The sequence below is a fragment of the Eublepharis macularius genome, chromosome 13 (assembly GCF_028583425.1).
Source record: "Eublepharis macularius isolate TG4126 chromosome 13, MPM_Emac_v1.0, whole genome shotgun sequence".
Classification (NCBI taxonomy): Eukaryota; Metazoa; Chordata; class Lepidosauria; order Squamata; family Eublepharidae; genus Eublepharis; species Eublepharis macularius.
In genome coordinates this window covers 48,125,600-48,149,487 of record NC_072802.1, presented here as the reverse complement: position 1 = coordinate 48,149,487, position 23,888 = coordinate 48,125,600, and the positions used below count along the sequence as shown (strand labels likewise).

At 44.6% G+C, this 23,888-nt stretch overlaps 2 protein-coding genes across 3 annotated transcripts in view; both read left to right on the top strand.

Annotated features, from left to right (window-relative positions):
• Window positions 1-8,137, top strand: part of SCARF2 (scavenger receptor class F member 2) — a 65,014-nt gene extending 56,877 nt beyond the window's left edge. For both annotated transcript variants that reach the window (XM_054997105.1, XM_054997107.1), the window contains 2 exons: window positions 742-894; window positions 6,176-8,137. In XM_054997105.1, coding sequence (XP_054853080.1) covers window positions 742-894; window positions 6,176-7,362 — 1,340 coding nt within the window. In that variant the 3' untranslated portion in view covers window positions 7,363-8,137. The remainder of the gene's footprint in view (window positions 1-741; window positions 895-6,175) is intronic.
• Window positions 8,138-14,017: 5,880 nt separating this feature from the next.
• DGCR6 (DiGeorge syndrome critical region gene 6) lies at window positions 14,018-20,048 on the top strand. Its single transcript, XM_054995718.1, has 5 exons — window positions 14,018-14,243; window positions 15,915-16,075; window positions 16,985-17,085; window positions 17,682-17,822; window positions 19,579-20,048. The coding sequence occupies exons 1-5, from the start codon at window positions 14,113-14,115 to the stop codon at window positions 19,660-19,662; spliced, it is 618 nt and encodes a 205-aa protein (XP_054851693.1). The 5' UTR covers window positions 14,018-14,112; the 3' UTR covers window positions 19,663-20,048.
• Window positions 20,049-23,888: the final 3,840 nt, after the last annotated feature.

Sequence of the window (23,888 nt, the reverse complement as noted above, 5' to 3'; positions counted from 1 at the left end):
GAAATTAACTTAAATGCCTTACTTTCTTGAGGGGCTAAAAGCAGAAGATGAAAGGTACCACTTTAGCCTGTTCAAACTCTGATCTGATCTGTACCAGCTAATCTTAATTCCTGTTGTGGGAAGTATTATATACACATACTGCCTTTCTCCAGTGCTTTGCTCCGTATCTAGATTGGTTCTGTTCTGGCTGCTTTCTGCAAAATGTAGTTTAGCTCTAAGGTGAGACAGAGATTTATAAAATTATGAATGGTACTGATGCTGCCCCTCAATTATAACAAATATCAATGTCACCCAGTGAAAACAATAGGCACTAGATTCAGAACAGATGGGGGGGAATAGTACTTCTTGACACAATGTGCAATTAATTTATAGAATCCATTGCCATAAGATGTAGTGTAGGCCGCTAGAGTAGAAAACTTTAAGAAAAGGATTAGCCATATTTATGGAGGTGGATCAGTAGATCGACAGCTATTAGTAGCAGTCACTAAAAGCAGCCTCCACGCAGTGTTACTCTAGTACTCTGAGTCAGTCAAACAAGAAGCATTTGCCTTCCTGTCCTATGTTGTGAGCTTCCTGGAGGCATTCTGCCAGCTACCAATAGAAACGGGAAATTGACTCTTGATCAGATCCACTAGGGCTGTTCTTGGGCAACAGAAATGGAGAATGGTAACTCCGGGCACATTGCAGTTATGATCTAGCCAGAATCAAAGCAAGAAATGTAGCCCTCCTTGTGTCTTGCAGTGGCTCACCATGACTTGGAGAACACCATGAACTGCAGTTTCATTGAACCCCCCTCCGTGGTGGAGCAGCCATCACCTTCATGGTCTTCTCAAGGCTCTTTTTCTTCCTTCGACACCACGGATGAAGGACCTGTGTACTGTGTGCCGCACGAAGGTGAGTGATCAATAACCAAGGACAAGATGAACCTTACAGAATTCCAGTCTGGGCTTTTCTTTTCTCAAGGGCATATCTGCACTGCACTGTTATACCTTTTAGTCACGGCTTCTCATAAAGAACCTTGGTAGTTATGCATTGATGAAGGGGCTCAGAATTCTGGTTCTCATGGTTCCCCTGAGGAGAGAGAATAACACTGCAAGTCTGTGGTGAAAATGTACTGTAAGATTCCATCAGAGCAACCTTGTGCAGACCGTGTTGTGTGTTACCGTTCGTCTACACCGATTTTGAAGACCCATGTCTTAAGATCACTAATGGGGTAAACAAGTGTCAGCTTCCTGCAGGTGTGGGAAAGACTGCAAACCATGGGGGCCGATGGTTCTGACATGAAATGGACACGAGTCATCTTTTAAAAATTTGGTGGAGACGGTATTGTCATTGAGAAAACTAGGTATGGTCTGGTGTCACTCTTTTGTCAAGATCATACCTTGGTATATCTGAGAAAAAATGAGTTGGTGAGAATGATACAAAACCGAATTATTCAAAAAGGCTTTTTACTCAGCTAGGAGGGCTGTATTGTAGGGAGGGGATCTCAAATGATCCGCTAATAAGTTAGGAACCATAGACCTCACTACTATGTTGCACTGGATTCCTACTAATGCTATGTCTTTGTAAACTTGTATCTATTTATCCTGTGGCATTGTTTATGGAAATGTTCCTGATATTGGCTGTACTAATATCAAACTGTATAATCCACCTTGAGTCTCAATGAGAAAGGCGGATGATAAATGCCATAAATAAATAAATAAATAATACTGCCTTGACCCAAACTGGAACATTCACAAGATCCGTAAATTTGTGGCATGCAAAGTGTACAATAATAGTATTTCATATTTGTTTCACTTTTGACTGACTATAAATCGTAATATTAATTAAAAGATAATTGAATGTGGTGGGGATTCCCTCACATGCACACTCCAAATTAACTAGCCAGGTTAGCCGGAGGGAAAAAAAACAGCTTTTGTTTCTAGCAGAACAGCAAGTTTGCTGTTTCCACATCATGATGCTTGGCACATACTATATTTCCTGAGTGTTTAAGCAATTCATAAATAACCTGGGTAATCTTGAGAATAACCCAGCTAATAGACTAGTATTATTCTCTCTGTATTGCAGAGTTGGGCTGAGGTTGAGAGAACAGTGCCTGACCCAGGAACTAAATATTTCTCAGCAGATGTGAGATGAATCCTCGGGGCTTCACTGTTTGCAGATTAGCCACTATGATACATTACCAGTCGGGTCACATGAATTGCCCTGGATATGAAACTGGCATTTAACCATAATGTTGATACAGACAGTGATGTTAATCAGCATATAAGATGAAATGTTTATGATTCATAAGATATTCATTCAAGATGAGACCAGCTTACAGTATAACCACCAGAGATCTCCAACCAGAGACTTGGCAGGCAGGACCAGTATGTCTTACCAGGGCCGAATCCACACCCAGCACAGTGCTAAGCAGGCGGAGTGGGAGTGTCTTTCTGGCGCGTTTTATGACATCATCGCACCACGAGAGCAGCATCATGGTGCGATGACATCATAAATCGTGCCAGAAAGACGCTCTCACTCCGCCTGCTTAGCGCTGTCCCGCTAAGTGTGGATTCAGCCCAGGACAGCTTGCAAGCAGAGGGAGCTGTTTGCATTGAAGCACCACCACTAAAGCTGGTTGAAAGGTGTACTGCTGCTGGCATAAGAAGCCAGTTCCATCTAGCCCTGTAAAGTGATTGACTCAGGGACAAAGTACACAATATGACTTTTGGCGAGACACAACTCACTTTCAATGCAGTGACAAGCAGCTGTGGGGAATGCCATTTTTTAAGCAAACAACAATATGGGGGGAGGAGGAGCTCTTGCTTTCCCCTCCTGCTTCATTTTCCCAAGCCAAAACAAACCCATTGGTGTGTTATTTGCCTAACTTTGAAGCTGCACATGGAGTATTTTGCGCACATACCACTCTAAACTTAAGCAAATAGCTTCCTCCAGGGCTGTTTCAGCTCTGGAAAAACAACACAGGCTGAGAAGGCAGAAGAGTCTCCCCCCAAATATCAGTTTTGAGCTGAATTGGGCTCCTACCATTTTTTAGAATGATGTTCCCTATAGTTTCTCTGTGGCTGCAAGAAAAGCAAGTCGGATACAGGGAACCCAGACTGACTTGCCAAAAACACATCATGTAGTTTGGTCACCCAGTTTGGCAGCTTCAGTCAGAGAAACTCCTTGTTCATTGAAGGCTGGGAGGATCACACGTTGACTCCTCTCTCTTCCCCTTTCGGCCTGCCCCTCTCTGCTAAACCACTAGCAGCTAGTATGCATCCAGACTACCAGAGCCTGCTATCCATGTGCCCTTTGGATATACTTCTGTATAAAGATAAAACTAAAGGTTTTTTTTTAAAAAAAATGAATCCATAAAATGGCTTGAAGCAGTATGCAAGAGGTCTTCAGTTGATTTTGTGGGGGTGGAAATCCTGTTCTCATTTTAACATTAGGACTGTTGAATAATTAAATATTTTTAGTTGACTAATCACCAGTCTTTTAAAATTGATTACGTTGAAATATATGTTCACACTGCCAGAGCCTCCTATGAATGTATTGTCGAAGGCTTTCACGGCCGGAGAACGATGGTTGTTGTGGGTTTTCTGGGCTGTATTGCCGTGGTCTTGGCATTGTAGTTCCTGACGTTTCGCCAGCAGCTGTGGCCGGCATCTTCAGAGGTGTAGCACCAAAAGACAGAGATCTCTCAGTGTCACAGTGACACACTGTGACACTGAGAGATCTCTGTCTTTTGGTGCTACACCTCTGAAGATGCCAGCCACAGCTGCTGGCGAAACGTCAGGAACTACAATGCCAAGACCACGGCAATACAGCCCAGAAAACCCACAACAACCATCCTCCTATGAATCTTTTAGAGATACACCATTTCTTCTCTTGTAGGCAGGAGTGAATTCTTCCTATCCTTCCTGTAACAAAAGCAATGTTGCCATTGTTGTTTAAAGTTTCCTGTGCTTCACTAAGGGCTAGAACCCTGCTCCCTCAAAACTAGGGTGTCAGGAACTGGTTGGAGGCAATGGTGGTTGCTGTTTCCATTTTGCAGTCTGATTCCAGCCATGTGGTAAATTTCTGTCCCGGCAGTTGAGCTCAGAAGTGCTTACTTCTCCTCTTCTCTCATTTTGGCAATTGTTACAGGCCAAAGGAATGCTTGGCACAAGCCCAACTCCACCGCAAACCTTCTGTAGCAAATAACAGGCCTTCACAAAATAGCCCTGTAATGACTAAAGAATTCTAAGGCCACACATGCATGGCTTTTAAAGTGTGGTTGACAGGGGGAGGCACCCCATAATTATAATGCACTCAGTTTCCCACCAGTGGAAATTAACTCCTGTAATTCCACTGTGTTGTTTGTACCAAATGGAAGCAAGCAAACAAACAAAAAAGCAAACCCCTCACCTAATGTTATGCAAAATAGTATGAACACTTAGCAGTTCTGCCACTCTCATTCTTTATAGTTGGAGATCAGCATCATGCGGTCCTTTGGCCACCTCCAGAGGTGCTAGTTATCGGCCATTTTCACACATTGTTAATAACGCACCACATTGTGCAACACTCACGGAACAGTGGCATCTTCATGGTGCGATTTCTAACATCACCCATCATGATTCCATTTTCATGGCACGATGACATCAGTAATCACACTAAAAAGACGCTAGCGTTCCATGAGTGTTGCATGACGTTAATGACGTATGAAAATGGCCTTTATCACTCATTGGAAATCTAGAGACAGAAGTACTGGGAAGATGACCTTTGAGACAAAAGAGGCCACTGTGGGAATTAGGTATTACCCTAGAACCCTTCAACCTCAGCTCACCAGCCTCTAAGAAAACTAGAGGCTGGTGAAATCTATAGCTGAACTTTTGTTCTGTTTATTTTACACCATTTGTACCCTGCCTTTTCTCTCTAATGTGGACCCAAAGCAGCTTATGTCATTCTCCTCTTCTCCATTTTATCCTCACAACAATACTATGAGAGGTAGGTAAGGCTGAGAGTATGTTACTGGCCCAAGATTCCTCAGAGAGCTTCCGTGGCAGAGCTGGGATTTGAACCTGGGTCTCCCAGATACAGTCTGACAGTGTAATCACTATGCCGTCTCTCCACTTTTTAAAACAAAATTATCTGGCCCTCATGATCACATATGCAAGTGATATCAGCATGTTCTGTGGCTAACTGTCCCTCCTATTTGTGCTATTAATGTACATGGCATTTTGCGGAGTAGCATAAACACACACTCAAAGACAAATCCCTATCCCAAGGACCTTGCAGCCCAAAGTGGATGAGTGAACCAACAAAGGAAGAGAAGAAATGAAAGGAACAAGCCTTGGGAATATTATTCAGAGTATGACATATTAAATAAATAAGACAAAGGATGAATCTGATCAAATGAAGCTGCTTGTACTTAAACTATTTCAATTAGTGAGGAGGACATGATAATGCTGCCCCTTACATAAGAATAGTTCATACCACCTCGTTATGTGTGGTATAGCCTACATTCATTGGCTTTTCTTCACTGGATTACAGCATATTCAAAATTAACCTTGGAGGAGGTTCTAGTTCATGATTCACTGTACATGAGCCAGTGTAATAAAGTGTCAAGAATATCTAGCCAAGCCTAATCTGCACTTCCACAGAATCACAGCCCTGCAAATATAAGAATATATATACATTAAGGAATTCACACGTAGCAGATCGAGCTGTGAACTCAGAAACCTCTAGTTCAAGTTCCCTGTCAGCCATGAACATACTGGCTGGCGTCTCTCTCAGACCCATTTTGCCCCCAACATTAGTCTACACAACACATTTGTTTTGAGAATTACTGAGATAAATGTCAGTGAAGTGCTTCAAACTCTCTGAAGAGCTGTATCACTACAAAATATTATTCGTGATGCAGAGAATATCGAGAAGATGCCTGTGGATCGTTAAACCCCAACATGGCATCCGACCAAATAGAATACAAGAGCCCAGATTCTGTTCACGGGTCCTGTTGGGTTTCTGATGCAGTCTGTGACCCTTGAGCCTTCTGTCACTATAGTCAGGTGCGCCAAGGACTCATCATACCCTGGGCAGGGGGGAGAGCCATCTGCAGTCATGGTATTACGGAATTCTAAAATACCATCTTGCTCTTGCAGCATAATGAGCTTACAACATAATGAATCTGTCTCCTTTCCCTTCTCAGAGAGCATGAGTGACAGCAAAGACAGAGTCTCGGCCCCTTGCAACCCAGTGGAGAAGATGGCACCACCAATCAGCGAGGAAGAAGCTGGAGAGTACACTGTCTTAAAAGAGAGCAGCTCCCTCCAAGCAGACAGCAGTGAGATGCCCTTGCTCAAATCCTCTGACAGCGAGCGCTCTTCTTGTGGCTCTGGCTCAGCCAGTGGAGCTCTCTATGCCAGGATTGCCCGCCTCTCCAAGCAGTCCAAAGATGAAGATGAACATGCCATGGGAAACAAGAGTCCCAAGCCTCCATCCCCAGAGAGAGCCAAGCCCCCTCCCCCAGACCCCTCAACAAAGCCCAAAGTCTCATGGATCCACAGCAAATACAACTCAAACCAGTCCAACTCCATGCCTGCCATTGGAATGCCTGATCCATCCGAGCAAAAACAGGGGCTGGCCAAGAGGAAGAGGAGCCCCAGTGAGACATCAGCAGGGGTTCACAGCAAGCCAGATGACAAGGGTCCTGCAAGGAGTAAAGAGAAGGCCCCAAAGCATCCCAGAGAGCTGTGCTCTCCTGAAGGCAAAGCCATCCTGGCCTCTGGGGATTCACAGTCACCCTCCAAACCCAAGCAGCGGCACAAGACCAGCCCAGAGCAAATGGAGAATATCAATGGGGCAATCCAGAATGTGATCAAAAAGATAGGGGGCCATCCCCTAGACCGGAAAGGGGGGGATGCCCCCAAGAGCCCAAATCACAGCAAACCTCGCTCTGAAGTCATCCATCCTCACTTGTCTTCCGAAGCAGCAACACTGCTGGCTGCACAACTGAAGGAAAAGACTCAAAGCCTTAACAGGAGTGACAGTGGAGCGAGGCAGAATGGGGTGAGCCCCTTGCCAGCTCAGAGGGAGAAACCCACTCCTCCACAGAAGGCCAAACGCTCTGTGGCCACCAGCAGCCAGAAGTCCAGCAAGCCCGTGCTGCCAACTTCACCCAACCTGCAAAAATTAATCAGCCCCATTTCAGAGGCCCCAGCTGGTGACCCCAAAAAGGTGGAGAAGCACAGCTCCAGCAGCAACCAAGAGCCAGTGACCGCCAGTGACCACGTGATCAAGAAAACTCCCATTAAAAAGCCACCCAGAAAGAAGAGCAGAGAGACCGTCACAGAGCAGCCCAAAACAACCATGACACCACCCCAGACTGTCCAGTAAAGGAAGGCTGTCTTCTGTGGCCTGCTAAAGAGACCTAGAGAAGAGGAAGTGGTCAATGGAAATGGGGAAGCAGTGGCAGAATGTGTCTTGTGGGGGGAGTCAAGGCTCCGGAGATCACTCCTGAGGTGTATGTCTCCTGCAGAATGATGTGGGCCCCACCGCCATTGGGAGGCCCTCTCCCCCTTCAGCAGGCCCAAAGCACTTCTGATTTCATTCCCCCTTTGCTGAGTGGGGAAGGGACTTTGTGGGCAAGCGCTGGCGCCTGGGGGTGTGGAGGGGAGTGGGGAGGGAAGAGGGGAGGGCTTAGCAGGGCAGTCTGGGTCATATTTGTAACAGTATTATAACTGCATACACAATGCTTCTCTCCCTAGGATTGCCTGAGTTGTTATAATCTGCAATATGGATTAGCTGGCTTTCTGTAACTCTAGTCAGGTCTGCGAACTACAGCGGCGAAAGCTCCACGGGGTTTGAGGCGGGAGACACCTTTCCTCCGTTGCTGGCAACGTGCAGGCCTCGCACTGGGCCTTGGGTGTTGGCCGTGTATGGCAGTCCAGACCTGGTTGGACACACGTGCCCCATAGCCTCCCCCAGAGATGATTCAGGCACCGTCCTCCCGTGCAGCCGTGCTGCCTCGAGCTGGCTTTGACGGATGCCCCTTTTGGCAGCAACAGCAAGGCTGCCTTGAAGGCTGCGTGTCTTGGCAGTTTGGTACACAAGTCCAGCATCTCCCATCAAAAGCTTCCTCAATTAAAAGAAATTGTATTTTTGACTCTTAGCGAGAGTTCTCTGTGGCTGTGTTTGCTCCTTGCTGGCTCTCCCCACCCCACTGACCCTAGAACTGGAAGGCCCTCAAGGAGAGGTGTTGCTCTTGGTTACAGGAAATGATCATCAACTCATCTCTCTTCAGATCAGAATTTCCCTAAATTCTCTTCAAGATGTATTGTCGAAGGCTTTCACGGCCGGAGAACGATGGTTGTTGTGGGTTTTCCGGGCTGTATTGCCGTGGTCTTGGCATTGTAGTTCCTGACGTTTCGCCAGCAGCTGTGGCTGGCATCTTCAGAGGTGTAGCACCAAAAGACAGAGATCTCTCTTGAAAGATCTGAGAGATCTCTGTCTTTTGGTGCTACACCTCTGAAGATGCCAGCCACAGTTGCTGGCGAAACGTCAGGAACTACAATGCCAAGACCACGGCAATACAGCCCGGAAAACCCACAACAACCATCTCTTCAAGATGATCTTGCCAGTCCCTAAGGACAGCCTTTCCTTGGCAATACCCATGGCTCTATGCCCATCCTACCATCTCTGTGGGGAGGAGACTGCACACTGGGGCTGGCCCAAGGTGTTCTGTTGCCTGAGGCAGAAACTTCAGATGAATCCGTGGTACTTTATTTGGGTTATTTTTGAAGCACTCTCAATGAACACAAGTGTTTTCCAGAATGCTAAAAAAAAAGTCCCTTCAAAGTTTTCTTCTGTGATCATTCTCAGCAACTATTTTTTTCCAAACGCAGCCACTGGGGTTGCTTTTTCAAGAGACACAACAGGGTGGAGGCTTTTTAACCCTTTCTTGCTCTGCCATTTTTCTACTTGAAAGAACACCTCAAAGCTGTTTTTCTCCCCACTGGAGAAAAAAATTAAAATACCTGTAATTTTTTCCCAGTAGAGGTAAAAGCAGCTCGATGCGTGGCTTTTCTCAGCTAGAAAATGACAAGAGAGGACAGGATTAAAGAGTTAATTTCTCCCGTGACCTGCTTCAAAAAAATCCACCCCACAAGCTATATTTGGAAAAGAAAAAAATCTTTGAAAATTGTCATGGATTAAGAAAATGTAGTTTGATCTTTTTTTTCCCTTTGACAGCAGGACAGAGACTGGAATGACTGAAGAGGTGAGTTTTGAGAAAGATTTGAAGGAAGGGAGCTGGCCCCACGGAGTCGTTCTTCCTCTGCCCATTAGCACGGGACACAATCTACAAAGATGTTATCATGTGCAAGCCCCATAGAGTGTACAGGAGACGTACAAGCACACTACTGTGCTTTTGTGCAGCTCCCATTCATTTCAGTGGCGCTTGCCCACAAGAACGTCCTTATGGCTTGTTCAGATTCTTCAGTGGCACCGAGCATCTACTACCTGAACTTGCCCTATTAAAGGCCTGCTTCTATACTTTTATTTATTAGTTTCAAACAGTGCAATCCTGAACAGTTACACTTTTTAAAACCCATTGGCTTCAATAGGCTTGAAAGAGTGTAAGTCTGCTTAGGATTGCACTAAAAATTATGGAACATAGAAGGAATTATTCTTATTAAACCATGTATACAGCAAAACAGCTCCCACTAGGAACGCAACACAGTCTTCTGGATTGTTTCTTGCCTTCAACCTACCGAGACTACGATGTATAGAAAAGGCAAATGGGGAAACGATGTGCACATTCTGTCAATGAGTGGATGGCTGTAGACCTCTACCTGATTTATATTCAGGTCTGCACGCAGCTGGCTGTGGCAAGACTTAGTCCAAAGAGGAGGGGTTGTGGGGTTTTTTGCCTGTTTAGTCTGCACTGGGGAGCACAAATCACAGCCCAATGTCATCACTTTGGTTGCATCTGGATTTCATTATGAGCCATGTGATCTGCTTCAACTGATCGCTTGGCCTCTCTGTCTAGAAGAGATTCTGCACAGAATGCAGGAGCAATGTGAATTCCCTCCCTTTTGCTTACCCCACTATCCTTCTTCCCCACTGAGCAGCCAGCAAATAGTAGCACTGATCAAGCAGCAGCACTAATGACCCCCAGGGTGGATCCTTGCACAGTAGTACCAGTGTTACCTGTTATAAGCAAAAAGGTGAAGGTCAGGCTGGGAAACTGGTAGCATGAAGCAATTCCATGACCATGTGAGTGCTGTCTGCTTAAAGAAATGGAAAGCCTTCGGCCGTTTCCAGATGGCTTACCTGAAGCCGCTCCATGCCGCGATGTTATGGATTGTGCCGGGGCAAACGCAAAATATCGCGTTTTCTCGTGCGAGTTTTGCACGACATTGCGCAAAACTGACGCGAGAAAACGCGATATTTCGCGTTTTCCCTGGCATGATCCACAACATTGCGGCATGGAGTAGCTTCAGGTAAGCCATCTGGAAACGGCCTTCATCTCCACTGCACTTTTTCACTCTTACATCAAAACCAGCAAAGGGTGTGTGTGTGTGAAGAAGAATGGCTACAGCATTTTTACTCAGTGTTTTCTAAAGTAACATACACGATGCAATCAGGAAGTTCTTCCAGGCAAACACATCCCTCAAGTTTTGGTTTTTCAAATTTTTCAGTCCCATCACTGTTTTGTTTTAATTTTGGATGTTTCTGTGCAGACTTTTTGATCCCTATGCTAGGACCATAGTTCTGAATTAGATATATTTATAATGCTAATGTTTTACTCATCATCAGTGTGGATGGTTTTAACACAATGGTTCTGTAACTAGTACATTTCTGATATTTTTGCTAGCCCTTCTTGCCCCATTTTTCCACTTCTCTAACTTACCCAGCAACCACTGAGTTCTGACTAGCACGAGAGTCTGATTGCTAATTACTGGGAATATTTTTACTTCTACTACTGCGTATATTTTTGTTTCTTTCCCAACAAGCCTCTGTGTAACCAGAGATCTTTTACACAAGGCCAGTTCTCGCCTATTCAGTCTTCTAAGACTTTCTCCATTTTTTTCCTAAAGACTAAACTGAACTGTAGAGAAAAATGACTGCATTTTACAGAGACATATTTCCCCGTCTTTTAAAACAACCAGCTTGAGGAATTCTGTGTAACTTGAAAGCTTACAAAATACATGATAAACATAAGTTGGTTCAGACAAAGATAGTGTTTTACAGTCTCCCCTGCCCCAAATTTTAGGAAGTGCCGAGAGGCAGTTTTTTTAGCTTGCCAGGTTCTGTTTGAGCACTGGAGATATATCTCTTTATTTGCATATCTATACATACATTTAATTGGCGGGGGGGGGGGAGGAGGAACCAGGAAGGCAAACACCGAAACAGATAGTGCTAATCTTTGAAGCAGCAGCAGTTCATGCATAGAAGGTAAAGCATCCTCTTGGGAATCCTTCCCAAGCTCTCTACTGCTACCCAGCTGTAAAAACTCTACCATCTCTTTCCTTCATTGGCTATACTACTAATTTTCAAACGGATTCTTCTTGCTTTAAATCAGTGTGTAGCTTGTAGCCACCAGTCATCAAGGCCATGAAACAAGTAAGCAAACTATGTAAAAGCCTAGGGTCTCTCTCTATAAGATACAATACAATAGCATTACAGCGGAAGCTTCATAAGCACAATGGAGGGGAAATCACCTGTAACGTTGCTACTCTTTCCCCAGAGAAGCAGCACTCATACTACCATTCCCAAGTGCTTGCTATGACAGCTGTGCTACCAGTTGGGAAGGAGAAACAGAAAGGACTCTGGGATCCAATTTGAAATGTTCACTGAGGCTACTCAATGCAGTCTATGCCAGTGGAGTCCTGCTTGCTTATTGCCAAGTTAAACATTTCTGGCCATTGCCACTGTTGATACAAGGAATCCAGCCTTTCCCAGAGACAGGCAGCAAAGAGCAGCAGAATCCTGAACACGACTTTTGCCAGACTAATTTTAGGACCTTTAAATCAGGCCCAATGCGACAACACTGTATCACTAGTAAATGCCACTTCAATTGATGGGGCTTACTTTTGAGTAAACATGTTTAGTATCAGGCTAAGTATCTTCTTCCAGCACCACCCACAGAAAAGAGGCTGGCACATTCAGAGCTACAGATATAACTGGCCCCAGGCCTTCACTGACCCAGGGTTCAGCTCTAGGGCCTCTTTTGAATACCAGGCTGACCCCCTGAAGTCACGTGTCCAAACCCTTTCCCAATAACTGCCCTTTAAGGTAGTTTAGCACTGCACAATTTTCATACTACGGGGGGGGGGAGGGTGCTATAAGAGAGGGTGTCTTGGCTATGTCAAAGAGGTAAATTCATTGCAGAAGGATTACTTGATGGAACTTAATTTCTTTTTATCCCACTTTTCCTCCAGAAATTTTAGACTGGCATAGAGATGATCCCCCCACCCCATTTTATTCTCACAACACTGAGCAGGAATCTTTCCAGCACACAGTTTAGCCACTGCTATCCCCTCATCATAAATGTGTTTCTGGAGATCTCCTGGTATTGCTGGCCTCAAGCATGGTATGCGTTTTTTATACACTCAGAGGAAATATACCCTAACCACCTTCTTTTGCCAAAAAACCCACACCCTGGTCTACTGGGAGAAGTGGCACTCTGCACATCCTCAAAGGGTCTGATCTTCAGAATGAATGATTTGCTGCAGTTCCCTGGCATCACAAACAAAGGAGAGCAGCCCTCTTAAAAAGGAACCCAACTCCTTAACCTTTGCTCATTTGTATATAACACATTTTTCATTATACCCAAACTTCTGTTTACCCCTCTTTGAAGCGAATTTTAAAAGTAAATTACCAGACGGATAAGTACCCTTTTTAAACGGATGCGTCTATAGGCATGTAAATTAACACAGCGCCTAACAGCCACCTCAAGTAGCTACGGGCAGGCTGCTGTCTCTTAAAGGTTGCCAATCTCCACAGGCTTAGAGTAAGTCCCAGAATTAAAGTATTTAAAGTTGCACTTCACAAAAATGAATAGCAAAGAGTATTGGGGAAGTGTAATTAAGTAATTCCTTCTGCACAAGCTGTCCAGATGCAAGATTCCTGCGGTCTTCCTCTGCTTTTAAAAAAATGTCCCCAAAAGTTTATTATACTATACCCCATATGTTTTTAAAATCTCCACTAATTTGAATTTGGGGGTCCTAAAGCCACCAGTTTTATTTTTAAAATTCGTGAGATCTTTAGAAACAAAAACGTGAACGCTGGCAACTAACCGGGGTGGGGGGGAATCCCACTAAACTGGATAGGAGCCAAGCTTCAAGGGGTGCATGCTTCCTTGTGAGTAAAAGTCCCATTGAACTGAATTCTACCACTGCTAGGCTTGAACTCCGAGCTCTTGCAGCACCCGCGTCTGAAGAAGGGAGCTCTGACTCTCAAAAGCTTACACTCTGAAAATCTTGTTCGTCTCTTAAGGTGCCACTGAACTAAACTCTTGCTGCTCTTCCAGCCCAGCATCACAAAATTGCTTGGGAAATCATGGGAATCAGTGGTACGAAGTCGCCTTCGGGCAAAATTTCACCCATCTGCCAAACCAGAAAGTGGGCTGGGGGATTTTGCGTATTTTTATTATTTCTCTAATATTTAGCTGCCAAACCAGAGTTCTCACGATCTCCTTTCCCAAACTAGGCTTGCTGACCTGCGGGGGGGGGGCTGGAGATCTACTGGAATTACTACTGATCTCTGGACTGTAGGGGATCAGATTCCCTGGAGAAAATGGTTGCTTTGGGACTCGATTTGGCTCGGGACCGCAGGGAGAGGGAGGCTGAACTTTGAAATGCTCCCTCGGAGCTGTTATGCGCCACCCTGAGGTAAATCTACAGGCCTCACATTCGGCAGGCTAACGGTAGGGAGATTTGCTAAAGCGCTGCCCGTTTCCACTTCAGGCGGCCTCCGCAGCCTCCCATCCTTTCATAGCTCCTTTTTTGCCAAGGGGACGAGGGTCTGCACATGCTCAGAGGCACGTGGGAACGCCTCTTCACGTGACGGGCCTGGAGGCTGGGGCAGGCCCGGCTCCGGTGAAAGGAAGAGGCGGAGGCCTAGGCCTTGGCGCCGCCGGCCATGGAGCGGTTCAGAACGGGCTACGCCGGCGAGGAAGCCGAGGCCCCTGGCGGCGACCAGCAAGCCCGACAGCAGGCGCGCCATTACCAGTTGCTCTCCGACCTGCAGGCCCTCGTCAAGGGCTTGCCCAGGTAGGTAAGGCGAGGGATTCGGCTTCGCTGGGCGGGAGAGCTGCCCCTATTGTGTCTCCGCCTGCTGCTCGCCGAGGGACGGGAGGGGGCAGGAAAGCCCGCAAATAACAGAATAATTATATATAATTACTAGGGACGCATAATAACAGCTACGTCAGTATTTCCCTGAGGCGAACTTTTGCCTGTCAGGAACAGTTCCGTTCGCCCCCTGGGCGATCTACTTTGAGAATTACAGTAATGCATGTGATTGTGCGATCAAAGGCAAAGTGGCCTTTCTTTCCTTCTTCCCTCCCTGCCTCCCTCCCTTTGGTGCATCTTGAAACCTAATTTGAAATTGCACGCAGGACTTCCATATCCGTTGAAATCTGCGAATGAATCGTGTATTCCAGTTTAAGGCTGCTCATTATCGATTTCTAGATTAATAGACGACTCTCTAGTCAGTACTGGAAATCTAATCTAGACTATCTCCAATGTCCCAGCCTCTGCTTGGAAACGTCTCGGAAAGGAGGGTGGACAGCTGTGGGGGCACATAGACCACACCAAATATTGTCTTGCTCTTCCTGTTGGCTAGTTGAAAATATCTCACACACGTGATATTGGCAGCTGCGTTTCTTGGGTAAGGGCTTGTCGGTTGTCCTTTTGTGCAAAGATGAGGTTGGCCTTTGCCCATCCAAGAGCCTTTTCTGTGGTTGCCCCTTCCTTGTGCAGTAAGTAGCCTTTCAAAACATTAAGGAGTATGTCCACTTTAGTAAGAGCTTGGCAACTCTGTATTTTTTAAAGAAAACGTTTTGTAAAAATTGTTAAGTTTTAAAGGAGGTTTGTGTTTGTAACTTACATTTTATGTGAATTTCTGTCAGTTTTATGAGTTTCTAGCTTTTGTAAGTTGCCTTGGGTCAATTTAAAACAAGGTGGGAATAAAAAGAATTGAAGTAAACAAACATGGTTGATTTCTCTTAAACATTTTTCTTGTTCTCCCTCGGCCCTTGAGCATCCAATCTGATGAGGAATTTGAGGGAATTTGAAAGGTTGCTATTTTGTGAAAATTTGTTTATTAGAGATGGAGAGTGCAGTTAATTTATAGCCCTATTGGGGTTTTCAAGAAAAGAGATGAAAAGTGATGAAGAGAGCTGCTGTAGCATGGTGGTTAAATGGTTCAGTTGTGAATCAACACACAACTGGTTGGAATCCCACTACTGCCATGAGCTCAGTAGGTGGCCTTGGGTAAGCCACTCCTCTCAGTCCGAGCTCCCCAGCTGTATTGTGGGGATAATACTAACACTTAATTGTTCACCACTGAGTGAGGCACTAATCTGTCTAGAAGAGTGGTATATAAGTGCTATCATCATCATCATCATCATCATTATAAAAGTAGTTTGCTATTGTCTGCCTCTGTACAGTGACCCTGAACTTCTTTGGAGGTCTCCCATCCAATTACTAAACAAGGCTGCCCATGCTTAGCTCCTGAGATCTAACAAGATCTTGCCTGGGCTATTGACGTCAGGGCAAAACTTTGGTTGGTCCTATTGCAAAAAAAGTATTGCACAGCTGTATTATGTCTGAAGTTTTCTTATGGATCAGGATAGGTCCCTACAATCTGTGTTCCACTATATGGCCTCAGGGGTACATAGGGAACATACTTCCCCTTGACTCTCCCCTGTATTTTCCCTGCAGCTCCTCCCAGCAGCGATTGTCCTATACCATCCTCAGTGATCTGGCTTTGGCTCTAATCGACGGGACAGTCTTCGACATTGTCCAAGGCTTGCTTGAGATCCAGCACCTGACAGAGAAAAACCTCTACAACCAGCGGCTCAAGTTGCATCATGAACACCGAGGCAAGAAATCCCAGATAGAGACTCCTCTCTGGGTTGCAGCCAAGATCACTTAACACAAATTGGTTAACCTGCAGCCATCATCTTGTACTTGCCAGTCAGGGTAGTTAAAGAGTTGTAAAATTATAGATCTCTCTCACTCACACACAAACACACACAATGTGTGAAGTGATGAACCTAATACAGGAAATGAATTCAGAACGAGGAATGGTCATCACTTCAAATTTGAGTACAAGGTATAAATGGCAGGTGACGGTGTGCCTCTTCCCAGCACACAAATGTATTACCACCCATATAATAATAGTAATAATAATAACATTCAATTTATATACCACCCTTCAGGACAACTTTAACGCCCACCCAGAGCAGTTTACAAAGTATGTCATTATTATCCCCACAACAAAAAACCCTGTGAGGTGGGTGAGGCTGAGAGAGCTCCAGAGAGCTGTGACTAGCCCAAGGTCACCCAGCTGGCTTCAAGTGGAGGAGGGGGGAATCAAACCCGGCTCTCCAGATTAGAGTCCTGCGCTCTTAACCACTACACCAAACTGGCTCTATAGCTTGCAGGTGAGAGAAATAGTAGGTTTCTATTGCTTTTTTAAAAAAATTGTTTTTATTTAAATCATTAAACCATGACTCTGGGTGCAGGTAAACCAGGGTAAAAGCCAGATCTGCTGCAGACTATTAATACACAGAAAATAAGCACATTACTCCCTGGCTCCATGTTGGCCCAAGGTTGTGGGGAAGTTTTTGTTGCTCCCTTCAAGCCCTTCTCTTTTCCTGTAGGCAGGCAGCCAGCCAGCCATTAAAACTTACTTGAAGGAGAGAAGCAATGGGCTCACTCCAAATGGGAGCAAAAGCAATTGCAATGTAAAAAACAAATGATGTGCTTTTGTTTTTGTCAACTGCCAGTGCTCAAGCAGGAAATGTTTCATAAGCACAAGGAAGCGCAGCAGTGTTGCAAGCCTCACAACATGTTGCTTCTCAAAGCTGCTCAGCAGAAGGAACTAGAGGTAAGGCCTGCTTCTTTCCCAGGAGCTGCCAGCCTAAAGGACAAGTGGTATGATGGTTCTGTCTGGTTCAAGACAGAGTTGAATAAAGTTACAAGGGATATGTTAATGACTTATTTTGCTGTCTGAATTGTGGCCCAGTAGGATTAAGAACTGTTTTCTTCACCATTTTAACATTGCAACAGTTTCCTTTCTCTCCCACTCAGAGAGGGATAGTTACTAGAGAGAAGGACTGGAGGTTCATTGGGTTGCACAGTGTAGGGAGGCGGGGAGGAATTCCTCTGAGATTAATATGATTGGGCTTTGCTTAGGACTTAGGTTCAGGAATTGGTGGCTTCCCATTTTCCAGTAGCAAGTGACCCAGGTGGGTCTGCATTTGTTCACTGGCAAAAGTTGTCAGGAAGTATTTGTTCTAAGTGTCTTTTTGCAGTTTACTCATTTCTGCAAGGGACACTGTAGCCAAGATGGTGTAAAAAAATACGAAGTGACAGGACAGTGCTGTGTTGCAACAGGGGGTTGTACTTGGTGGCCTTCCTTGCCCCTTTTAGTACTGAGATTTTTATTGAGGTTTCCTGCTGTCCTTTTCCCCCTTTGCTCAGGCCATGGAGCTCCGAATTCATGAGGAGCAGCACATGATGGATGAGAAAATTGTCCTGGAACTGGATCAAAAAGTCATTGACCAGCAGAGCACTTTGGAGAAGGCTGGTGTATCTGGGTTTTATGTCACAACAAACCCACAGGTTTGTGCAGAAATCAGTTGGGAGTCACAGTTACTTAGTACCCTGTCAAGAGCTGTAATCCACTCTATTTCAGAAAGTTTCTTAATGAGGTCAAGTATACCAGAGAAGCTTCCCCTAAGGACTGCTTCCTAGCTACTCCCGATTGTTCCTCTCTCTCTCTCTCTCACTCTCTCTCTCTCTCTCTCTCTCTCTCTCTCTCTCTCTCTCTCTCTGTGTGTGTGTGTGTGTGTGTGTGTGTGTGTGTGTGTGTGTGTCCAAAGCAAACAACAAAAATGATAGAACTGCAATTAAATATTCTTAAAATATTCAGCACAGTAAAGACACCATTAAAATTCAGCAGCAAGACTCTGGCAGCCCACATCAACCAGCTGAAAAAGCCATCCAAAATCAATAGTTTTTGTTTTGGCAGTGAAATAAGACAAGGGAGAGGGCTGAATGGACTCACTAGGGAGAGTGATCAACAAGGTGGGTGCTACCATAGGGAAAATCTTACTGGCAGTCCAAACAACAGAAAGAAATATTTATTAACTTTAGTCTTCTTTTCTTAGTGAAATTGAAAGCGAATTACAGAATTTAAAAATGGTCCAGTCAAAACAGCATAAGATGTACGATAAACAATGCCATAAGAGTGGATTACAAAATTAGAAAACTATGCAGTAAAAACAATATAAGACATGTTGGTTCTATTAAGCTGAATGAACATATGCCACAGAATCCTTTGCAAAGCTCAAGAGTTCCTTAGTAGATGATCTGATACAGAAGGGGCTCTCTGAAGATAAGAGTGTATGAAACCTACTACTCTAATCACAGCAGTCCATTTTCATTTTCTGCAAGCTTGCATGACATGCCTCCTGGTCTTGCTCCTTTGTGCAAAACAATCATGTGGCTTGGACTTCATAAAATGCCGTTGCAGAAGGTTAATAATAACAACAACAACAACAACATTCAATTTATATACCACCCTTCAGGACAACTTAACGCCCACTCAGAGCGGTTTACAAAGTATGTCATTATTATCCCCACAACAATAATCACCCTGTGAGGTGAGTGGGGCTGAGAGAGCTCCTAGAAGCTGTGACTGACCCAAGGTCTCCCAGCTGGCTTCAAGTGGAGGAGTGGAGAATCAAACCTGGTTCTCCAGATTAGAGTCCCGTGCTCTTAACCACTACACCAAATGGCTTTCTCATAGAAGGTTCTATGTAAACCCCACACTGTGTGACTTGCAAATAAATCCTTTGCAAAGAAACCTTTGCAAATCCACAGAATTTTCTAGCAACTAGCCTGTGAACCCAAGTATACTTTGGGACTTTAAAGGATTATCATATTTATGTGGAACTATCAGTATACAAAGTATACAATGTGACAGGCCCCTGTCCCAAACAGCTCGCAATCTAAATTTAAACAGAAAAAAAGTGGAGGTTGAGATAAGTGAGGAAGAATTTGTGTTCATTTCAATTGCATGTTCTTGGGCTAATGGAGGGGGCTAAGACTAAGGGGTTTGGTAAAGGTCATACAGAAAAGGAGAGTTTTGAGGGGGGATGATGATGATAACAACTTGCCTGCTTGTCTTCTTGGAGATGATTGCCTGTGGGCACAGGGAGCCAGGCCACTGAGTACTTGCACATCTCCTACAGGAAGATCCCTTCATACTTCACTCTTTCGTTGATAGGTCTCCCTCTCCACAAGTGCCTTACCTCATGGGGAAGAGTTGGGTACACTCTCTTTCTGAAGTAAAAATACCATTTTCTCTTCACAGGAACTCACACTCCAAATGAACCTGCTGGAACTAATTCAAAAGCTACAGCAAAAGGAATCTCTGCCAAGGAGGCCTTTCACTTGAAAAGGAGGCCACACTTAAATTGCTCACTTACCATTTCTGGTCACGGTCCTGCTGAGGTGGCATGATCAGGGATGTGGGGTGGCGATGGTGGTTAGCTGGCTAGGTATTTTTGTGCAAAAAGGTTGGTGCATCCTGTTCCATCTCCAGATAGCAGAAAAATCTGAGGCAAGTACTAGGAATTGCCCTTTTTCTGCTGGGACATTAGCAGGGGGACTGAAAGAGGCCAGTCCTCTAACCCCCACTAAGGCCAGAAGTTGATTCTGTATTTATTTATTATTTCTTTTGTTTTTTAATTTATTTATAGCTGTTGCCCAGTTTCCACATCTCAAGTTTGAATTTGAAAATGTGGCATGTGAATCAGACAGTAAACAGTGTTAATTTCCCTCTTTGATGTCTGTGTGAGTTCTTATATTGGGGGTGGGGAGTGCAGCTTCTGGGGGACAAGAAGAAACCCGTGTTTGGGGGCATTTGCCAGAGGCCTATGGCACTAATACTGGGAAGTGCCTTGGTACAAGAGCACACGTTTTGTGTGACAAAAGTCCCTGGCACCTCAAGGTTCTAAGGTAGAAAATAATCGGAAAGACGTTTCTCTGCTTTGGAGAGTTGCTGCCAGTTGGAGGGGTACCCACTTACAAAGAGAAAAACCTCGGAAGTACACTGGAAATTAAATTAATAATTTTTTATAAAATGTTTTGTTCAAAGTGCCAAAGTGCTAATATATAATTCCTAATAAATATTACATATAAATATTCAATAAATACAAAAATACATACAAATTCAGAGTACCACTGGTATAGTTTCTCCACTAAGATGATCGAAGTAAAACCTCTAGAGATGTAGTTCATAATGTTAAATCCTTTTTCTGTTCTTTTGTAGAACCATTGATTCCTGTGTGGAGTTTCCTCAACGGACAACATAGTCTAGTGGTTACAGTCAAAGGCTAATAATTATGGCTGAAGAGCCTGACGGGTTCTGCCAGCCTGTTACCCTATTTCAGTAAAATGCTTTTTCAAAGGCTCATAAATACATTGTATAAGTTACTCCAGCACCATAACATTCATCTCGAGGTAGATATGAAATCTGATGGACCTTGCAGTTGGAGAGGGTCAGTCTGGAAATATAGGGTCTGATTTGGTATAAGGCAGTGTCATAACTGAGATTTTTGTAATACCATCTATGGTATCAATTTTACCCTCACAATAATCCTTTGAGACAGAACTCAAGTCCAGTAGCATCTTAAAGAGTAATAGATTTTTTCCAGGGTATATGCTTTTGTGAGCCAACGCTCACAAAAAGTTTATGTTCTGGAAAATTTCCTTCATCTTTAAGGTGCTACTAGACTCGAATTCTGTTCTACTTCTATGAACTAAAACAGCTACTCTTCTGTTTCTACCTTTCAGAAAGGTTAGGCTGAGCATGACTATCTCAAGTTCAACCAGTAAGGCAAAATGGAGATTTGAACTTAGGCCTGAGTCCCTGTCTGACATGCTATATCATGCTGTTCTTTTGTGTAATAAGGAAATTAGCAAGCATCCATGCTGTACAATTTGATCCTACTCAACAGGGCTGCCTTTGTAGCCAAAGGCATCAACAGAAAGTTTTCTAAGCAGCCACTGAGCTATTATTAGCATCTTGGTCATGATAGACTGCCAGATAGGAGGTGGTGTGTGCAGATAATTCTTAAATATCTGCTTGGGCGCACCTGGGATATAGGAACATATGAGTGTTCCATCTAGTCCAGTGTACTGTTTCATACAGTGGCCAGCCAGTTACCCTAGAGAACCAAACAAAGGGACAGAGGCGGAGGCCCTCCCCTGATGCTACCTCCGAGCACTGCTATTCAGAGGTGTGCTGCCTCTAGATGGAGGCTTCCTTCAGTCACTGTGGCCAGTAGCCATTGCTGGATCTCTCCTTCATGAATCTGTCTAGTCCCCTTTTAAAACTATCTATGCTCATGGCTAGCACTACCGTTCTTTGCGGAGAATTCCACAGTTTAATTCCTCATTGAGTAAATATGTATTTCCTTTTATCTGTCCTGAACTTATTTTTGACAACTTCCCGAGTTCTGAGAGTGAGAAAAAGCTCCCTTTATTCATTTTTCCATCCCATGCATAATTTTATAAACCTCTATCATGTGTCAGTTTAGCTATCTTTTTTTCTAGACTGAGAAGTCCCAGACTCTCCAGTCTTTCCTCATAGGAAATGTGGTCTAGCCCCCTAATCAACTTGCTTGCTCTCTTTTGTACTTTTTCAAGCTCTGCAATATCCTTTTTTGATACATGGAGACCAGAGCTGCACACAGTATTCCAAATGAGGCTCTGCTATGTTTTATGACATTACAATATTGACTGTTTTATTTTCAAACCCTTTCCTAATAATTCTGAACGTTGAGTTTGCCTTTTTCACCGTTGCCACACCCTGGGTCAACATTCTCATCAGGCTTTCCACCTCAGCCCCAAGATCTTTCAACATCAATCTCGGCCAGTTCAGATCTATCAGCCTATATTTAGAATTAGGATGTTCCAGTTTGCATCATCTTACACATGTTGAACCTCATTTGACACATTGCCTGCTCACCCGATTTAGAGAGATCCTCCTGTAAGCGCTTCACAATCCACCTTGATTTTCACCATTCCGAATAATTTGGTATAATCTGCGAACTTGGCTGCTGCACTGCCAATTCCAGATCATTTGTGAGCAGATTGACTAGCAGTCCCAATACTGATCTGTGTGGGACCCAATTTATTCTTGCCCTGCTTCCTTTTTGTATTCCTCTGTTTTCATGATCACTGTAGCATTACCTTTATCAGCTGGTAGAATGATGATGTCTGGATCTGCACTGAGGGTCTTGATGGCATTTCTCTCCTTGCGTGTTATATTGCTGGTGGGAAACACTCTATACCCGACAATAGCCCTGCAGAGAAGATTAGCACATCGAGCACCAATCCATATGCAAAAGAACCTCCTCAGGATACAGTGAAGCCTCCCTCCATTAGCATTCCACACCCTGGGAAACTCTTACAGGATGACTCCGCTCAACCCCACCCCTCCTGAGTAGATATAAATGACCTGCCAACATCTTTTCCACACTGTGACACAGAGAGATCTCTGTCTTTTGGTGCTACACCTCTGAAGATGCCAGCCACAGCTGCTGGCAAAACGTCAGGAACTACAATGCCAAGACCACGGCAATACAGCCCAGAAAACCCACAACAACCATCGTTCTCCGGCCGTGAAAGCCTTCGACAATACAATACTCTTACTCCTTTGTCATACAAAGTCTCAACTGCCTCCCTGGCTAGTTTTCTGCTCCTGATATTGTTTGTCTTAATGTTTTTGGCCATCTGCTCCTCAAACTCTCATACATTTGTTTTACCAGAACCTCTGCTCCTTTTTGTTCATTGGGGAAACCTTCCACTTTTTAAAACAAGCCTTTTATGGTATCCATGACTTAAGTTAACCACACTGGCATCTTTTTAGAGTTGGTGGCACCTTTCCTGATTTGAGGTATGCATTCTATCTGGGCCTTCATTAGTGTAGATTTAAATTGTTTCCAGGCATCTTTAAGAGATTTGACTCTCTTGGTGTTCCCTTTTAACTTCCTTCTGATAAGCCCCCTTAGTTTAGCACAGTTCCGTCTTATGAAATCAGAAGGGATTGTTCTGGTCTTTGGGGAACAGCTTTCGGTTAATACGGGACCATCTCTCCCCATATATTCCCCGGATGACACTCTGATCAGGGGAAAAACAGCTGTTGGTGGTCCCTGGCCCCAAGGAGGCCTGCCTAACCTCAACTAGAGCCAGGGCCTTTTTGGTCCTGGCTCCCACCTGGTAGAATGCTCTGTCTGCTGAAATCAGGGCCCAGCAGGACCTACTACCCTTTCGCCGGGCCTGCAAGACAGAGTTGCTCCCCCAGGCATATGGCTGTGGTTGGGCTTCCACTGGCCTGAAAAAAGAGGTGTATAAAATCATAACTCTCCTTGTGAAGGGAGGCCAGTCTAGGGAGAAGTTCTGCAGCAGCTTGCCTCTGGGCAGGTGCTTTGGACTTCCAGGAGGCTTTAATTAATTAGGTGTGCGCTATGAGAAGCAGGAGGAGTGAGGAGGAATTTTAAGCCCTGAAGAGGATGGGAAGAAGTAAGTAAGTGCTGTGTGGGTCAGTTGGTACAAATGATCAGATTCTGTTGAGCCCACTAGATGAGGAAGGAGCTGGTCGCTCTAGAGATTCAT

Bases quoted from the DNA above. Each gene is read 5' to 3' on its own strand.
- DGCR6 (XM_054995718.1), top strand. From the start codon at position 14,113: ATGGAGCGGTTCAGAACGGGCTACGCCGGCGAGGAAGCCGAGGCCCCT. The intron at 16,076-16,984 runs GCAAGAAATCCC...GTCAACTGCCAG, and splicing joins GTTGCATCATGAACACCGAG to TGCTCAAGCAGGAAATGTTT. The intron at 17,086-17,681 runs GTAAGGCCTGCT...CCCTTTGCTCAG, and splicing joins CTCAGCAGAAGGAACTAGAG to GCCATGGAGCTCCGAATTCA.